The following is a 16,875-nucleotide window of genomic DNA, read 5'->3' on the forward strand; positions in this document are numbered from 1 at the left end:
CAGTGAAAATTTTTTCGTTTGACGAAAAGTTTTCTCCGACTGGGGCGGGAATCGAACCCACACTTCGTAGCACAATACGCCTAAACGACTGACGCCGCTAACCGCACGGCTACGAAACCCACTAAATGGAAGTCTGTAAAAAGTCTCTATTTCTGATAGAGATCATTTAGTAATTTCTAAAGTATCTATTTTAACTAAAATGGTCCCCAAAGTCTTTTTTTCCTTTTCAGCTTGCAATAAATCCTGATGCAAAACTGCTTCAAATAAACTTCCAGAGACTATAACGGGTTCTAAGCCGCTTCAAAAAACTTGTTTCAGATTCCCCGAGGAAAAGCTTCAGGAATTATTTGTGATTTTATTTTAAATACCTTATCTTACAGGGAGCTCTCCAGAATTTCTTCTAGAGATTTCTCTACCAATTCTCCTATAAACTCTCCCAGCGATTATTCAAAGGATGCTTAGAAGAATTTCTCTAGAATTTTCTCTAAAAATCTCTAAAATTATAGTAGAATTTCCAAAAGATATTCTTCACTAATCTTTCAACCAAATTCTCCAGTTGTTACTCTAAGAGATCTGCAAAAGATTTCTATAGAATTTCTTCCGAGGAAATCCACAAAGGCTTCTTCCAGAGTGTTTTTTTATGTTGCTAGCCGTACCATCTTAATTATCAACAGAATTTCTACTAACAGCGTCACCATTATCTATACCACTTTTATTATTAACATCACATCTATAACCCAGCCACAACACAATACTGCTTCATCAAGTTTAAAATATAAAACTTCTCATTAAAAAATAATCACTGTAATAAATAAATCATATCAACACTCAATATCATTATCTTTATTAAAATAAAAGTAGGGTCCTTGTTGCTTATATCACTAATATTCACAATATCATCAAGCTGATCACAAGGTTGTGCCTTTGCCCAGGGACAAAGGTTTATTCCAGAGTGTTAGAAAAAAAATAGTTTGAAAGTTTTTAATAATACACCATACAAGGATTCCTTCACCTGTGCATGTAGATTCCTTCAAGAATTCAATCACGTTTCCTCCAAGAAATCCAAAACTCCTTAAGGGGTTCTTCGAACAAATCTATTCTTTTTTCCTAGTAATTTTTCCAATATTTCATCCAAGTATTACTTTTGCAGTTTTACCAAACATTTCTTAAAAAAGTATATAACAAAATCCATGCAATTTTCATAAGTTTATTTAAGTTTTCGCGCCAGTTTATACAGCTTTTTTCCTACACAGATTTCTATAGAGACTCTGTCCAATATTTTCCGAGAAATTTCTTTGGAAAAATCCTGCGGCATACTATCTCGAAATTGACTTTTCGATTATCTTAGCAAACTATCTAGGAAATCTCCTAAACTCCCTCAAGAGTTATTGCAGAGATCCTTATTCTTCAAAGGTGACTTTGAAACATACCTATATAGTTTTATCAAAGGTTACTCAAAAATTTTCTTTAAAAATACCTCACGGATTTATTTTTCATAAAAATAAATCTTTGCATTTCCTTGAAGACATTTCTGGAAGCATGCCGTCAAAAAAAACGTTCAACACTAACTTGATAAAATTTCAAAGAATAACTGGAGCAATATGTAAAGATTAGTGTGGGACAAAATTAAGATTCTAGCTCCAGTTCACTTTTTGGATTGCATTTAGGTCTCATACCAATTGTGCAAAAGTTCAACTCGATCAGAGAAACTATATTTTAGCGCCAGCCGTTAAAAGTTTGTATGGGATTTACTATGGGGAAACTTACTTTTGCAAAGAAAAATCGCCAGAGGTCGCCCATTGACCTCTATAAAAATTCTGAGCACAGACCTCGATAGGCATTTGAAGAATATTGCCGAAGACCGCGAAACAATCCGACGCTTGTGCAAAAAGTTATTCAATGAAAACCTATTGGCAAGGCGTTGGGCAAAATTTCCGAATAGTCTATGCTTAATATTTTTTCCCAAGCATCGGATTGGTTTGGACTGGAGCGAGAATCTAAATTTTTCATATAATCGTGTCCCAGGCTAATGTAGATATCTTGGATAGAACCTCTGGATCTAAAAAAAACTAGGATTTCTCTGAGGATATTGTCAGCAATTACAATATCTTTAGAGAAATCTTACCTAAGTAACCAATAAGCCGTAAAGTTTGGCACCAAGTCGGTTCTATAGTCGAATAAAAGACATGGCTAACAGGGCTAATAGGAACTATATCGTAATTAAGGGCTGTTAAAAAGCCACTTTTGGCGAATTATTTGGCTTATATACTGCCTACTCGTACCGAATATCTGAAGCGAGAGAAGTCAACATTTTATAGCAGGTTGGTTGAAGAGAAAGAAAAAAAAAAGTTTGTTTATCTCCTGTACTTTTCTCTCTTTCTTTGACCTGTTCCAAGCAGAGCGTTAATGATTAATCATAAATTTAATCACAATTTGTGATTAAAAATTGTGATTAATTTGCTGTCAAAAAGTCCAGAAGCTTTTTTTGTATGATTTTTCGTTAATCATGAGTAATATTCATCATATTCTAGTGTATAACCTATTCGTTTCATAATACAAGGCGTTTAGTGCATACTTATGGGCATTTAATCATTGGCCAATGAATGATTAATCATTAATCATTGATTAATTATAAAAATAGTGATTAAATTACTTTGGAGATGCCCTGAACGCCTTGAAGTATACAACAAATGTATCATACAGTTGAGCATAATAAGCTTTACTCATGATTGAAGAAAAAAATCCAAATGAAAAAGCTTTTTGCATGATTTACCGTTTAATCATCAAATTTTTAATCATGATTAACTTAACGCTCTGGTTCCAAGTTATTTTTTTTGCTAAGTATCTTAGACTCGAACTGATGTTTTCTAGGCTCCTATTAGATGATACAGTTCCCTTTCCCCATCTATGCTTTTATGAGTTACCTTGCTTAGCATCGTTTATAAGGCAGAGAATTATTGGAGGCTGGAAATACCAACAGTTCAATTTGGATTAATTTGTACTTCATTGCAAAGGAAGTCAAAAAGGAGTGTAAAATGAAGTATGGGGAATGTTTGGGAGAAGGAAAAGACCGTGAAAGTATCAAGAATAATTGCTTGCATTAATATTTCCAGGCGTCGTAAAGTAGATCGCAGTTCTTGGAATCCAGATGGCCTCTGTGACCAGTACAGCCTTGCAACAGCATTGACAGTCGTTGTATGCGGCTTGTGGGCACAGGGCTTACAAGCACTGCGGTATGGCGTTATATACGCATATACGGCTAATTTCAGTGCTCGAAGGTGACAGTGCCTAAAAGCACTTGAAAATGTTATATGAAGCCTGTTGGCACTGAAAACCTGTTGAGCGGCTCATATGCCGCCTATGACTATGACAGTGCTTATTGGTTACCTGGGTAGTTTTTTTTTCTCTTTTTTTTTGTCAGTAACGATAGGGGTAGTACTGGCACTTTTAATCTGCCCTAAGCTCGTTCCCAGCATTTGCTTTTATAAGCCTCTATTGCGTTCATCACACAGACGTTCCTAAGCAATGTTGCTCAAATGGTCACTGTGTACCCTACCAGCAATCAGCCCTTACCGTAGTTTTGCAGTCTAGTAGTTCAGACTACTATCAAACTATTATAAGGCCTGAAATGCTACTAGTTGTTAAAGTGAAGAACGAAATAGTTTTATTAAAAGTTCCTCATTCAGTTCTTCAGTTCTCCATTTCATTTCATCACTCACTATCGACACTTTTATTCATCACTATCACGTATATAACCGATAATCGTATATCACTCAACAACTTTCGTAATACACTTCAAATATACTTTCCATTATATCACTTTTCACTATCACAGCTACAATTTTTTATAAAACAAATCAAATCAAATTTACATTACACCATTTTCATATGAATTCATTGTTATTACCATCTGTTATCATTACTAAGTAATTAAAAGATATTTTTTTCATTTTTTTATTGCTGTAGAGTCATTTCTATTCAAACTACGATTTAGCACTACGATCAAGAATATTAAAGTAAAACAATCACTTCGAACTATTCTTCTGCACTCGTTGTCATTATAAACACTATCATATCATGCATGTGTGAAGAACTAGGCAATAGTGTTTATATTCAGAGAAAGTATTGTGAAATGTATTTTCACCATTATTAAATTAATAGTCATTATTATTATACATGTATTTTTCACAAAACTATCACAATCACTTCCACAAATTTTCATCACCATAAATTTTATTTTAGAATCACTATTAGCACCCTCACAATCACTAAATTTAATAACGACGTACAGTCGAAGCTCGTTATAACGACAACTTTTATAACGACAAAAGCTCTCTATAGCGACATTTTTCCGGTCCCATGAAACACATTTCGATATTATAACTATTCTCTATAACGACTTTTCTCTATTGCGACGGTCCCTTGCGATGTCGTTATAACGCGCTTCGACTGTAATGTAACGCACAGTTTCACCAAACACCCTTTCTTATGTTGCATTATAAAACGATTGATCACGTTGGCTTTGAAACTCAACCACCATTACTGATTAGTACAATGGATGCTACAGCTCGTGTAAACGAACTGAAACATCAACAACCAGCACTGGTTTATAAGCAACTACTGAGGCGGCATCCATTTATTACGTAACGCTAAAATTCGAAATTTTCGACCAACTCCCCCCCCCCTCCGTAACGCTTTTTGTATGGAAATTTTCAAATTTTTGTAAGAGTCGTAACGCTCGAGCCTACCCCCTCCCTCCCCTTCGAGCGTTATGTAATTTGTGGATGCCGCCTAAAAAGGATTTTGTACCGCGAAACTTTGAATTACCACAACATATTACCCTAGCCTGAGAAACCAGATGGGACTAGGATTCAAATTGCTAGATCTTACCCCGTAACGCACCACGAAAAGGTGATCTACCAGCGTTACTTGATTTTTCAATATGTACGCAAAGGTTAGGTGAGCAAAAAAAAATACTGTAAGTATTGCATATTTGTAGGGCTAGCTGAACTATCTTGAAAAATCATTTCTGAATCTTCTTCTTCTTTTTGGCATTACGTCCTCACTGGGACAGAGCCTGCTTCTCAGCTTAGTGTTTTTATGAGCACTTCCACAGTTATTAACTGAGAGCTTTCTTTGCCAAAGTTGACATATTCGCATTCGTATATCGTGTGGCAGGTACGATGATACTTTATGCCCAGGTAAGTCAAGGAAATCTCCATTACGAAAAGATTCTGGACCGACCGGGGATCGAACCCAGCCACCTTCAACATGGCTTTGCTTTGTAGCCGCGGACTCTCGGATAAGGAAGGCCGTAAATTTCTGGATGAACACTTGAAGTAATCCATGATAATCCTATGAAGATTCTCTGTTAGATTTCCTGGAAACGTCTTAGAAGAAACATCTGGAGGAAACTCTAGAGGATTTCGTGGAGAACCTGAATAAAAAAGACTTAGGATGGATTCATTTTGAGATAATTTGTTCATAACTAGCGATGATAGAGGTACATTACTATAATTAATCTAAACAAACATTTAAAGATATATTGCAATCAGATCAGGGTCAGAAACCTAGAAAGTTTCGCGACGGATTTTGACGCATTTCTGATGAAATATGTCTCAAATTTCTGACAAAACCTCTCGTGTTCCCATTTCCCTGTCTACGTACATATTGTATATGTTGGCTTTCACAATATATAATAAAACAAATTTTAACTTAGCTAAAAATCGACATATATATTATTCTTAGCATGTATAATTATTCCCATCCAAAAAAATGCGAGTTACAAATAATGCCCACGAATTACAATAATTAGGCAAGGAGATACGTTAAAGCATACTGTCAAAATACTTTTAGATTCTGTTAAATAACTTTTGATTCGATAATACCATAAAAATTAGAAGAATATTCCTGTTGCAGAATATCCATACTTTGGGGGTGCCAACAACGATTAATAGGAAGGTACTCACCTGCCGCCACTCAGTCAAGATGTAACTTGTTCCAGCGTTCCTGATTGTGTAACCGGGAATCGCTCCGTTCGACGTCACTATCATCCAGGAAATTATTCGGTGTGCTGGTCACAATTTTGCATCGATACTTTTTGGTGAACTTTGACAGCACGTACTTCCTCAGGCCAACTCTCGGTTTGAGTGATTTCAGATTGAAACGCTTTCGAGCGCGTTTCGTTTTCTTCACGGAGCAAACGCCCTCTGGTTCCTGTGGGGACGTTGGTTCCGATGCGACCGCATCGAATTGGAGCTCCCTCCGGACGCTATTGGATCGACGTCCTACAGAACCGGAACCACTGAGAGCTGCTTCTCCGGAGGTGAATTCAAAGTCACAACTGACCCAAGATTCGCCGGAAATACGTTTAGAAGCGGAGATTCGGTTGGCATTCTTCAGGGCTGACTTGTACAGAGGGGAAGGCTTCCTGCGGTGACTTCGATGTTTCTTTCTGCTGGAATCAGTGTTCAGTTCTTCGAAGAGATCGCTCAAACCCGGCGAACAAGGAACACACCGGATACTCGGCTCGGTGGCAAATCTCTTGCGCAGACTGCTGTCCCGCTCAATCGCTTGCCACTTTATGAGACAGTCCCGGCTGTGGCTGTTCATGATGTGCTTCGGTAGCGCCGAAATGTAATAGAATAAGGCCCCACAGTATGGACAAATGTTGCTATCACAGAACTTAATACTGGAATCCGGCGATTGTACGATCTTGGAAAGGTCCTCTTCATGATTCTTCAGCAGGTGATGTCTCAGGGTGAACTCGAACAAATACTCATCGGCACAAAACGGACAGTGGAAATACTTGGAGGTGGACAGCAAAATTTTGACGATGTTTTTGACCAAGTTGTTTAGGTCGGCTTTCTCGCTACCGTTACTCGACTCCATTTTAGGGGGGGTTTAACCTCAATCCGGTGTCGGAACTATCATCGCTTTTTTTGCGTATTTAAAGTTAAGCTGAAAAGAAATACGACTGAAGCCTCGTTCTTAACAATTGCTGAAGTATTACTTACTTGGCATTACACTTTTTACCTTTTTACGAATTGAAATCGCCATAAATCCCAACTGAAACGAAATTAGGAGAAACGAAAGAAAAACTTTCACTGACCGATTGCGATTTTGTTTACGATTGGCGGCGACGGCGGCGACTGACTGACTGATGTCGCTGTTTCTAGACCAACATTACAAAAAGCCTCAGTGAATCTCCCTTTCCTGAAAAATATTCAGGAGCATTTTCCAAACATGCTTTGTTTCATTACGCTCATTAAACAAAGTCTCTTCGTTTCAAATGTTTTTCGGACAAATTCTGATAGATGAACTATAATTAATTTGGCATAGATTAACGTGAGCAAGTTGAAATTGAATAAAAAACGAAGTGCAAAGTTTTTGATTACAAAGGTTGATAGACTATTTACAAATGTTGATCTAGATTTTTATTTTTAACTGACAGCTCAGAGACCAGGAACACATTAGCTCTGTTCAACACTCGTTCTACATTAGGATGGTCCATCAGGCTTTGGAAAATTTAACGATCATTGACACACGAGCCATATTGCGGCGCTTATATTAAATCCACATCCAGCGGCGGCGGTAACGCGCAGAAGATATGCGCGCAATTCAAACGCAACGTCAAAATTCAAGTAGACTTGGATTTTTTCGCCATTCAAGGACACAAATGTTTCTAATTTGCTGAATCTGAAACATATGGTGATTTTCATCATCACTGCGACGGTAAATAATTTCATCCAATTTATCCGCCTGCATTTACACACTCAGGCAAATGGACTATCGATAAACATAGGAACCCCTTATGAAAATTCGCCCCAAGAAATCGGATTGAAATTCATAAATATGCCATATGAAACCAGCATTTGCAAACAAAAAACGTTTTCGCGGCAACCTGGAATCGAACCAAGAACCTTGCGATCGATAGCCCCGAGCGTACACCACGCGCCTATCGACGCCTCGATGGAGTGATGCTAAAACGATACATAAAGCGTTCGTATTGCAATAATCGTTCCACCTTTCATAAGGCAAAATGTATGAAATTCGATAGTCCAGTTCGCTGCGTGTATAACACGCATGACATTTATTGCGGCGCTTATATTAAATCCACATCCAGCGGCGGCGGTAACGCGCAGAAAATATGCGCGCAATTCAAACGCAACGTCAAAATTCAAGTAGGCTTGGATTTTTTCGTCCTTCAAGGACACAAATGTTTCAAATTTGCCCAATCTGAAACATTTTGGTGATTTTCATTATCACTGCGACGGTATATCGACATTTTCAGATAATCGCATTACGTGGATTTATCTTGCAGAGCACAATATCGTTCGTGGAAGATAACGAGCCATAAACGAAAACAAGACAGACACACACCACCTTTCATAAGGCAAAATGTATGAAATTCGATAGTCCAGTTCGCTGCGTGTACAACACGCATGACATTTATCGTTCGTGGAAGATAACGAGCCATAAACGAAAACAAGACAGACACACACCACCCACTGTTTGGCGCCGATCACTGTGTGTCAACACTTGTAACATTCGCTGACGCACTCTCATTCTGATCAAGAAAAGGAGGCGAATATTTTCTGTAGGGAATAGATGTAAAAGTGTATGAAGGGAATAAATTTGTGTAATTTGTATGAGGAAAGAATATACAAATGTGTAGAGAATAGATACACTAAGATATTCTCGTGAGAAATTATTCAGAATGTATGAAGAGTAACTAATTTACACTACTGAGTATTTGTTAACCGAAGTGTAACCAAAAAGGGTTTTTGTAATAGCAAGGGCTTTTGTAATAGCAAGGGTTAAAATGCGCACAAGGCCCGTAAAGGGTTTGAATGCGCCAAAAAACATAAAAACAAATCAGTTTTGAAACGGATTTACGCGAGAACGGACGCTTCGAATAATAAGTAGGTGCGTGTTTATTAGTTCTAGTTATAATTAGATGCGTATTTGCTATTCCGGGAGTTTGTAGCAAGCCAAATTCACGACAATGACGTGGTTGGTAGGGAACTTGAATCGTTCCCGTAGGATTGTTTATTGAAAAAAATATTCGTAATATGCTCGGCCACGAGATTGTGTAAACAGGAAAGAAAAAAAAACAGGTGCACATCGAATCGTCCTGCACACGGTCATGTGATGTCACATTGTGTTAACTGCAATCTGCTAAAGCAGGGATGAAGTTTGGCTCCGGTGCTTTATGTGTGTGTGTGTGTGTGTGTGTGCTGTATAATAGTGTTTAAAAGGTGGAAGTTATGCATATGGTACGAAGAAAGAGAAACACAGGAAAAATGAGAAATAATTGCGTGAAAGAAAGTTATGTGACGCAATCGTGAATTAGAAGTGTTCATGCGTGACGTCATCGTAGATTAGTTCATATCATACTCTCACATTTTGGAGTAAAGGTAAGGTGCCCAATTTGTTTTGTTTCCTCTCGCTGATCACACACGGAAAAATCAGACAACCCAAAAATATAGTTAAAAAAAAAAAAACTTAAACTTTACAATTAGGACATTTTAGACGCACTTAGTTTTCAACCGCGGTGGGGTTGTTTTGCCTCTTTCGCAATAGCATTGATGTAAAGAACAGATAGAAATGTGTCGACTCAATGATACAATTCCGTGGAATAAGTCAAATATTGGTTTTATTACATTTAAGTTGTTTTAACCCACTAGGGAGATTTCAAAAGCTATCGCTGGGTAAAAAAATAACTTTGTACTGAGTTGGAATTTATCGCTGTTGTCAAATAAAAAACTATCGATAATCCGAGTGGCGTTTATAGGAGTTTGGCAGCCAAAACTTCGGCGCACTTTTATTAAAGATAGTTCATTTCTTATATGAACTTCGGTCTAAAGTTAAGCCGAATTGGGGTTATCTTACGAAATGACCGGTACATTTAGTCAATTACACTTCTTTCTTGTTCAGAGATTGTTACCGGTAATAATTTTCATGAAGTAGCTCCGTTTAATTAAAGTTATAGTTGACAAGTGTAAGTTGAATCTGATTGAACCTTTCAAGCAGAACATCACAAATGGGACATGGTCTGTTTTGCTCTTATGTTCTAAAATCACTTCCGCGATGAAGTTGTTTTCCAGATCGATCATTTTTTGGACTCTGTCGGTAATTGGATCAAAGTCTTTTAGGGTAATGAAGGTCTAATCTTGTATAATCTTGGTTTGACTGAAAAACCTTCCAAATTTCAGAAAAAAAATGAATTTTTCGATCTACAAGAGTATTGTTAACAATGATATGTTGCTTATTTCGAATAGTTTCGACAAATCCTTTATATAGACGATGTTCTAAATCATCATTGCTGAAGAGTTCGGTTTAGATAAAAAAACTACACATTGCACGATGACTCTGGATACATGTATCATTGTGTTTCTAAAGCATGGTTGGGAGCAATAAGAACACATATGTGTACCCAATACTAGAACATTAACGACTGAGCAATTGGATACAGTTGTACAGACATAGGTCCTGTATATTCAACCAATTATGAATGTTGAGTTACTCGTAATATCGTAAATGAAATTGTAAAAACCGTGTAACAAGACTCGGGTGTGGATAGCATTTAGTTAATAGAATTTGACTAATACAGTGAGTTGGTCGATGGGTCGGAGAAGCCATCAGACCTAGTTGGGTCAAACGAAATTTGAAATCCAACTTTGGAGTGAGTTGGTCGATGGGCAGAGAAGCCATCGAACCTAGTTGGGTCGAACGAAATTTGAAATCCAACTTTGGAGTGAGTTGGTCGATGGGCAGAGAAGCCATCGAACCTAGTTGGGTCGAACGAAATTTGAAATCCAACTCTGGAGTGAGTTGGTCGATGGGTCGGAGAAGCCATCGGACCTAGTTGGGTCAAACGAAATTTGAAATCCAACTTTGGAGTGAGTTGGTCGATGGGCAGAGAAGCCATCGAACCTAGTTGGGTCGAACGAAATTTGAAATCCAACTTTGGAGTGAGTTGGTCGATGGGCAGAGAAGCCATCGAACCTAGTTGGGTCGAACGAAATTTGAAATCCAACTCTGGAGTGAGTTGGTCGATGGGTCGGAAGGCCATCGGACCCAGTTGGGTCGAACGAAATTTGAAATCCAACTCTGAAGTGAGTTGGTCGATGGGTCGGAGAAGCCATCGGACCCAGTTGGGTCAAAAGAAATTTGAAATCTAACTCTGGAGTGAGTTGGTCGATGGGTCGGAGAAGCCATCGGACCCAGTTGGGTCAAAAGAAATTTGAAATCCAACTCTGGAGTGAGTTGGTCGATGGGTCGGAGAAGCCATCGGACCTAGTTGGGTCAAAAGAAATTTGAAATCTAACTCTGGAGTGAGTTGGTCGATGGGTCGGAGAAGCCATCGGACCCAGTTGGGTCGAACGAAATTTGAAACCCAACTCTGGAGTGAGTTGGTCGATGGGTCGAAGAAGCCATCGGACCCAGTTGGGTCAAAAGAAATTTGAAATCCAACTCTGGAGTGAGTTGGTCGATGGGTCGGAGAAGCCATCGGACCTAGTTGGGTCAAAAGAAATTTGAAATCTAACTCTGGAGTGAGTTGGTCGATGGGTCGGAGAAGCCATCGGACCCAGTTGGGTCGAACGAAATTTGAAACCCAACTCTAGAGTGAGTTGATCGATGGATCGGAGAAGCCATCGGATTTAGTTAAGTTGAGATGCGTTAGATTACAAGCTCAATCTAGAATAGTGTAAGTAAGATAAAAGTGTGTTAGAATATGAGGAATGTTACCAACGAAAAATGTTGTTGAACATTTTCTGCTTTTGCTGCTTAAGGGTAAGCTCAATCCAGAATAGCATGACTAGAATCAGAGTGAGCTATTTGAAGTGCGTTAGAACATGTAAAATGAGATGATTTGAAGACATTGTTGAACATTTTCTGATTTTGCTGCTAATGGGATGCTTCGAGCCTGGTATGCTCAATCCAGAATAGCGTGAATAGAATCAGAGTGAGCTATTTGTAGTGCGATAGAACATATAAACAGAAATGATTTGAGGAACTTTTCGAACATTTTCTGATTTTGCTGCTAATGGGATGCTTCGAGCCTGGTAAGCTCAATCCAGAATAGCGTGAATAGAATCAGAGTGAGCTATTTGTAGTGCGATAGAACATATAACCAGAAATGATTTGAGGAACTTTTCGAACATTTTCTGATTTTGCTGCTAAAGGGATGCTTCGAGCCTGGTAAGCTCAATCCAGAATAGCGTGACTAGAATCAGAGTGAGCTATTTGTAGTGCGATAGAAAATGAGATGATTTGAAGACATTGTTGAACATTTTCTGATTTTGCTGCTAATGGGATGCTTCGAGCCTGGTAAGCTCAATCCAGAATAGCGTGAATAGAATCAGAGTGAGCTATTTGTAGTGCGATAGAACATATAACCAGAAATGATTTGAGGAACTTTTCGAACATTTTCTGATTTTGCTGCTAAAGGGATGCTTCGAGCCTGGTAAGCTCAATCCAGAATAGCGTGATTAGAATCAGAGTGAGCTATTTGTAGTGCGATAGAACATGTAAAATGAGATGATTTGAAGACATTGTTGAACATTTTCTGATTTTGCTGCTAATGGGATGCTTCGAGCCTGGTAAGCTCAATCCAGAATAGCATGACTAGAATCAGAGTGAGCTATTTGTAGTGCGATAGAACATGTAAAATGAGATGATTTGAAGACATTGTTGAACATTTTCTGATTTTGCTGCTAATGGGATGCTTCGAGCCTGGTAAGCTCAATCCAGAATAGCGTGACTAGAATCAGAGTGAGCTATTTGTAGTGCGATAGAACATGTAAAATGAGATGATTTGAAGACATTGTTGAACATTTTCTGATTTTGCTGCTAATGGGATGCTTCGAGCCTGGTAAGCTCAATCCAGAATAGCGTGAATAGAATCAGAGTGAGCTATTTGTAGTGCGATAGAACATATAAACAGAAATGATTTGAGGAACTTTTCGAACATTTTCTGATTTTGCTGCTAAAGGGATGCTTCGAGCCTGGTAAGCTCAATCCAGAATAGCGTGATTAGAATCAGAGTGAGCTATTTGTAGTGCGATAGAACATGTAAAATGAGATGATTTGAAGACATTGTTGAACATTTTCTGATTTTGCTGCTAATGGGATGCTTCGAGCCTGGTAAGCTCAATCCAGAATAGCATGACTAGAATCAGAGTGAGCTATTTGTAGTGCGATAGAACATGTAAAATGAGATGATTTGAAGACATTGTTGAACATTTTTTGATTTTGCTGCTAATGGAGTACTTCGAGCCTGGTAAGCTCAATCCAGAATAGCGTGAATAGAATCAGAGTGAGCTATTTGTAGTGCGATAGAACATGTAAAATGAGATGATTTGAAGACATTGTTGAACATTTTCTGATTTTGCTGCTAATGGGATGCTTCGAGCCTGGTAAGCTCAATCCAGAATAGCGTGACTAGAATCAGAGTGAGCTATTTGTAGTGCGATAGAACATGTAAAATGAGATGATTTGAAGACATTGTTGAACGTTTTTTTTTAAGTGCGTAAGAATATATAAAATGAAATGATTTCCTCATACATGTTAAAGTATTTTCTAACATTTTTGTTTAGAGTAGAGGAGGAGGTGAATGTAGGGAATAGATGTAAAAGTGTATGAAGGGAATAAATTTGTGTAATTTGTATGAGGAAAGAATATACAAATGTGTAGAGAATAGATACACTAAGATATTCTCGTGAGAAATTATTCAGAATGTATGAAGAGTAACTAATTTACACTACTGAGTATTTGTTAACCGAAGTGTAACCAAAAAGGGTTTTTGTAATAGCAAGGGCTTTTGTAATAGCAAGGGTTAAAATGCGCACAAGGCCCGTAAAGGGTTTGAATGCGCCAAAAAACATAAAAACAAATCAGTTTTGAAACGGATTTACGCGAGAACGGACGCTTCGAATAATAAGTAGGTGCGTGTTTATTAGTTCTAGTTATAATTAGATGCGTATTTGCTATTCCGGGAGTTTGTAGCAAGCCAAATTCACGACAATGGCTATGTTTGCAATGATCCAATAGATTATAATTAGGTTGTTAAAGGCTGCATTATCAGAAAATATGAAAGTTATTACCAATTTTATGCAAAACATAAGGGGTCATGCACAAATTACGTCACGCTCCAAGGGGGGGGGGTCAAGCCAAGCGTGACAAGCCTTACAAATTTTTTTAAGGACTCATACAAAAACGTGACAAAGGGGGGGGGGGAGTGGCTCGAAAAAGTCGAAATTTAGCGTGACATAATTTGTGTACCATCCCTAAATCACCCGATATCGATATTGTTGCAGTCTGTGAGAGTTGCTGCTCTTGAACGCTCCACAGTGGTTCCGTTTGTTCTAATTAATCAAGAAGTCTCCCTCAGTCAACTTTTGAATGTCAATCTTACATACATAGCAAATGTACAGATTATTTGACCGAAATTGTTGAAAAATTCAAGAATGCATCTAGAAATACAAAAATGCATTTTCCCAGCAATGATACGTGATTACGTCGACCATGCAAACATAGGCAGTATACAAATTAATCATTTTTCTGTCAGAAACAAGATTATATCCGTAAAGTGTTCATTTTATCACCCCTTCCCATTCCATCTAGACACCTGCATAATGAAGTGAAAATAGCTGTAGAGGCCCATCGTTACTAAACAGTTCTATCACAACTTGAATACCGATGGTTTTAGAAGTAAAACTTACCAGAACAATAAATATATTAGAAAGAATCACATTTTTCTTTACTGATTTTGGAAAAGAAAGACACTCTGATTGATTTAACCTAATGTAGGTTAAGGGCTTCGGTAGAATTTTACAGGGTTTTTGGACTGTGAGGTTTTTGGTCATTTATTTCTGTTACACTGAGAACAGCGTTGCGGTTGAAAATACTATATCAGAGGGTTAAATTAAATACACAACGCCACTTGATTTGTGCAGACTAAATTCGCATTTATTTAGAATATTTTGTGCATTCAATTTTACCACACTGAGAACAGCGTTGCGGTTGAAAATACTATATCAGAGGGTTAAATTAAATACACAACGCCACTTGATTTGTGCAGACTAAATTCGCATTTATTTAGAATATTTTGTGCATTCAATTTTACCATGGCACCATTTGTATAGTAAAAATTACTATATCATGGTTAAAAACTTGCAGCAGACCAGAATCAAACCGAGGATCTGGCGATTGCCAAGCGCGAACGCTAGCCGCTCGGCTATCGACGCGGTTGGATTGAGAGGAAACAAAACGCAAATAAAAAGAGTTCATGATAGCTCAATCGTGGTTGGAATAGTAAATTTAAAAACACGTTCATGGTTCTCATTACTGCAACGCTTGTTTCAGTGTACTGAATGCCCAGTAAACCGAAGAATTCATGGAGCGAAAAATATATACCGATTTATAATAAATCTTTGAGCTGTTTAATAGAATACGTATAAAAAATGAAAACCGAATTTAGTACTATACCGTTTAATTCCAGATAATTGTAGAATTTCGGATATATTTTCTAGAGATAAACTGTCACTTTCACTCTTCTACTTCAATAATTGTATTAAGCCAACTGTTACATCTAAGTATTTGGGGTCTTTTTCTCTCGTTTCTCTCCTGTTCAAAGCTTTGATGCTTCCCCTGCAAAATGCTAAAATATTATCCATTCCACAATATTTACTGACATATTTGAATAATATTTCGGGTTGTTCTATTATTAGTTTGAGTTTTGCGATAGTGAGTCGTATTATTGATATTTTCCTCATAAAAATCGAACTGGTTGAATCAAGGACAATCAATGCCAAGGATAGCGTTTTGCTCCTTGTTTCCCTGACCATTGGCGTTTTTCACTTGATAACTGCTGTTTTTGCTCATCGATCTAGTTTTACAAATATGGTTCGATACCATTGCTAACTTATGCGTATAAATTAGTTACATTAAATGTCCTACTTGTATCCAAAATGGTAAAAACTTGATGGTTTTGTTTTTGGCTTTGCATGATTGCAATTTGGAAACTTTGAATACCTTTTATTTATTGTTATTGCGACACTATAATTAGTAAACTAGATATCCTATATGGCGGCCCTTTACGGTGAATATTATATCGATGGTAAGTCAAATTTTCAAGAGCACAAAGCTGAAAAACAAATAGCTGTTTACGTTGAAAATTGATTCGATTGATTAGTCGCTAGGGATGATTGTGGTTACCAATCGATCACATTTTTTGTTTTAAGACATGTTTAGTTTTCAAGGTTGGTGCTCTTGAAAATATGAGACATGACTCCGACATATCTTCACCTTATGTCTAGCAGACGGATTATTAATCAGGAAAAGGAATCGTCTTTCTTGTGACTAACATGTAGTAATAACGTTTCACGCTACGAAGTTTCGATAGCCAATTTATAACAGAACAAGTCTCAAAGATAATACAACACAACTCACGAAAATAAGAACATATGTTTGGTAAAACTGAACAACTGTCGAGCGCATAAACCTATTCTTTAAAGAAGCACAAACGCGGCTGTTTTTCATACCTCTTGCAATCTACTGATTTTCTCATGAAGTTTGACAATTTTTTGGAATAAATTTACTTTTTGGAATAAATGCCTTTCCTTATTTTTTTTCTACAAATAGAATTATATCAAAAGCAAAATAAGGACGTTAATGTGTAATGTAGTTTTTTTTTAACATTTGTGACTTATGAAGTAATAGAGCACAATTTAGAATGCTGAGAAATTCATATTAGTAGTGATTTCCGTGAGTCTATCGTTTTACCTTAAATCGTTTTAAGGAATCCCATTTTGATATTTGAATATCAAACTTGCTCCCTCCAAATGTGTTCATTAGAATACCCAGACG

The 16,875-nt window shown here is 37.5% G+C and overlaps 1 protein-coding gene across 1 annotated transcript; it reads right to left on the reverse strand.

Moving 5' to 3' along the window:
- Positions 1 to 5,715: 5,715 nt before the first annotated feature.
- Positions 5,716 to 7,168, reverse strand: LOC5565533. Its single transcript, XM_001649842.2, has 2 exons — positions 7,017 to 7,168; positions 5,716 to 6,960 (listed from the first exon to the last, which is right to left on the reverse strand). Exon 2 carries the CDS (start codon positions 6,889 to 6,891, stop codon positions 5,980 to 5,982), a length of 912 nt encoding a protein of 303 aa, XP_001649892.2. The 5' UTR covers positions 6,892 to 6,960; positions 7,017 to 7,168; the 3' UTR covers positions 5,716 to 5,979.
- Between the last annotated feature and the right edge of the window lie 9,707 nt (positions 7,169 to 16,875).

The sequence above is a fragment of the Aedes aegypti genome, chromosome 2 (assembly GCF_002204515.2).
Source record: "Aedes aegypti strain LVP_AGWG chromosome 2, AaegL5.0 Primary Assembly, whole genome shotgun sequence".
Taxonomy (NCBI): Eukaryota; Metazoa; Arthropoda; class Insecta; order Diptera; family Culicidae; genus Aedes; species Aedes aegypti.

What these genes read in the sequence shown, in the direction of transcription:
- LOC5565533 (XM_001649842.2), bottom strand. Translation starts at nt 6,891, where the DNA reads ATGGAGTCGAGTAACGGTAGCGAGAAAGCCGACCTAAACAACTTGGTC.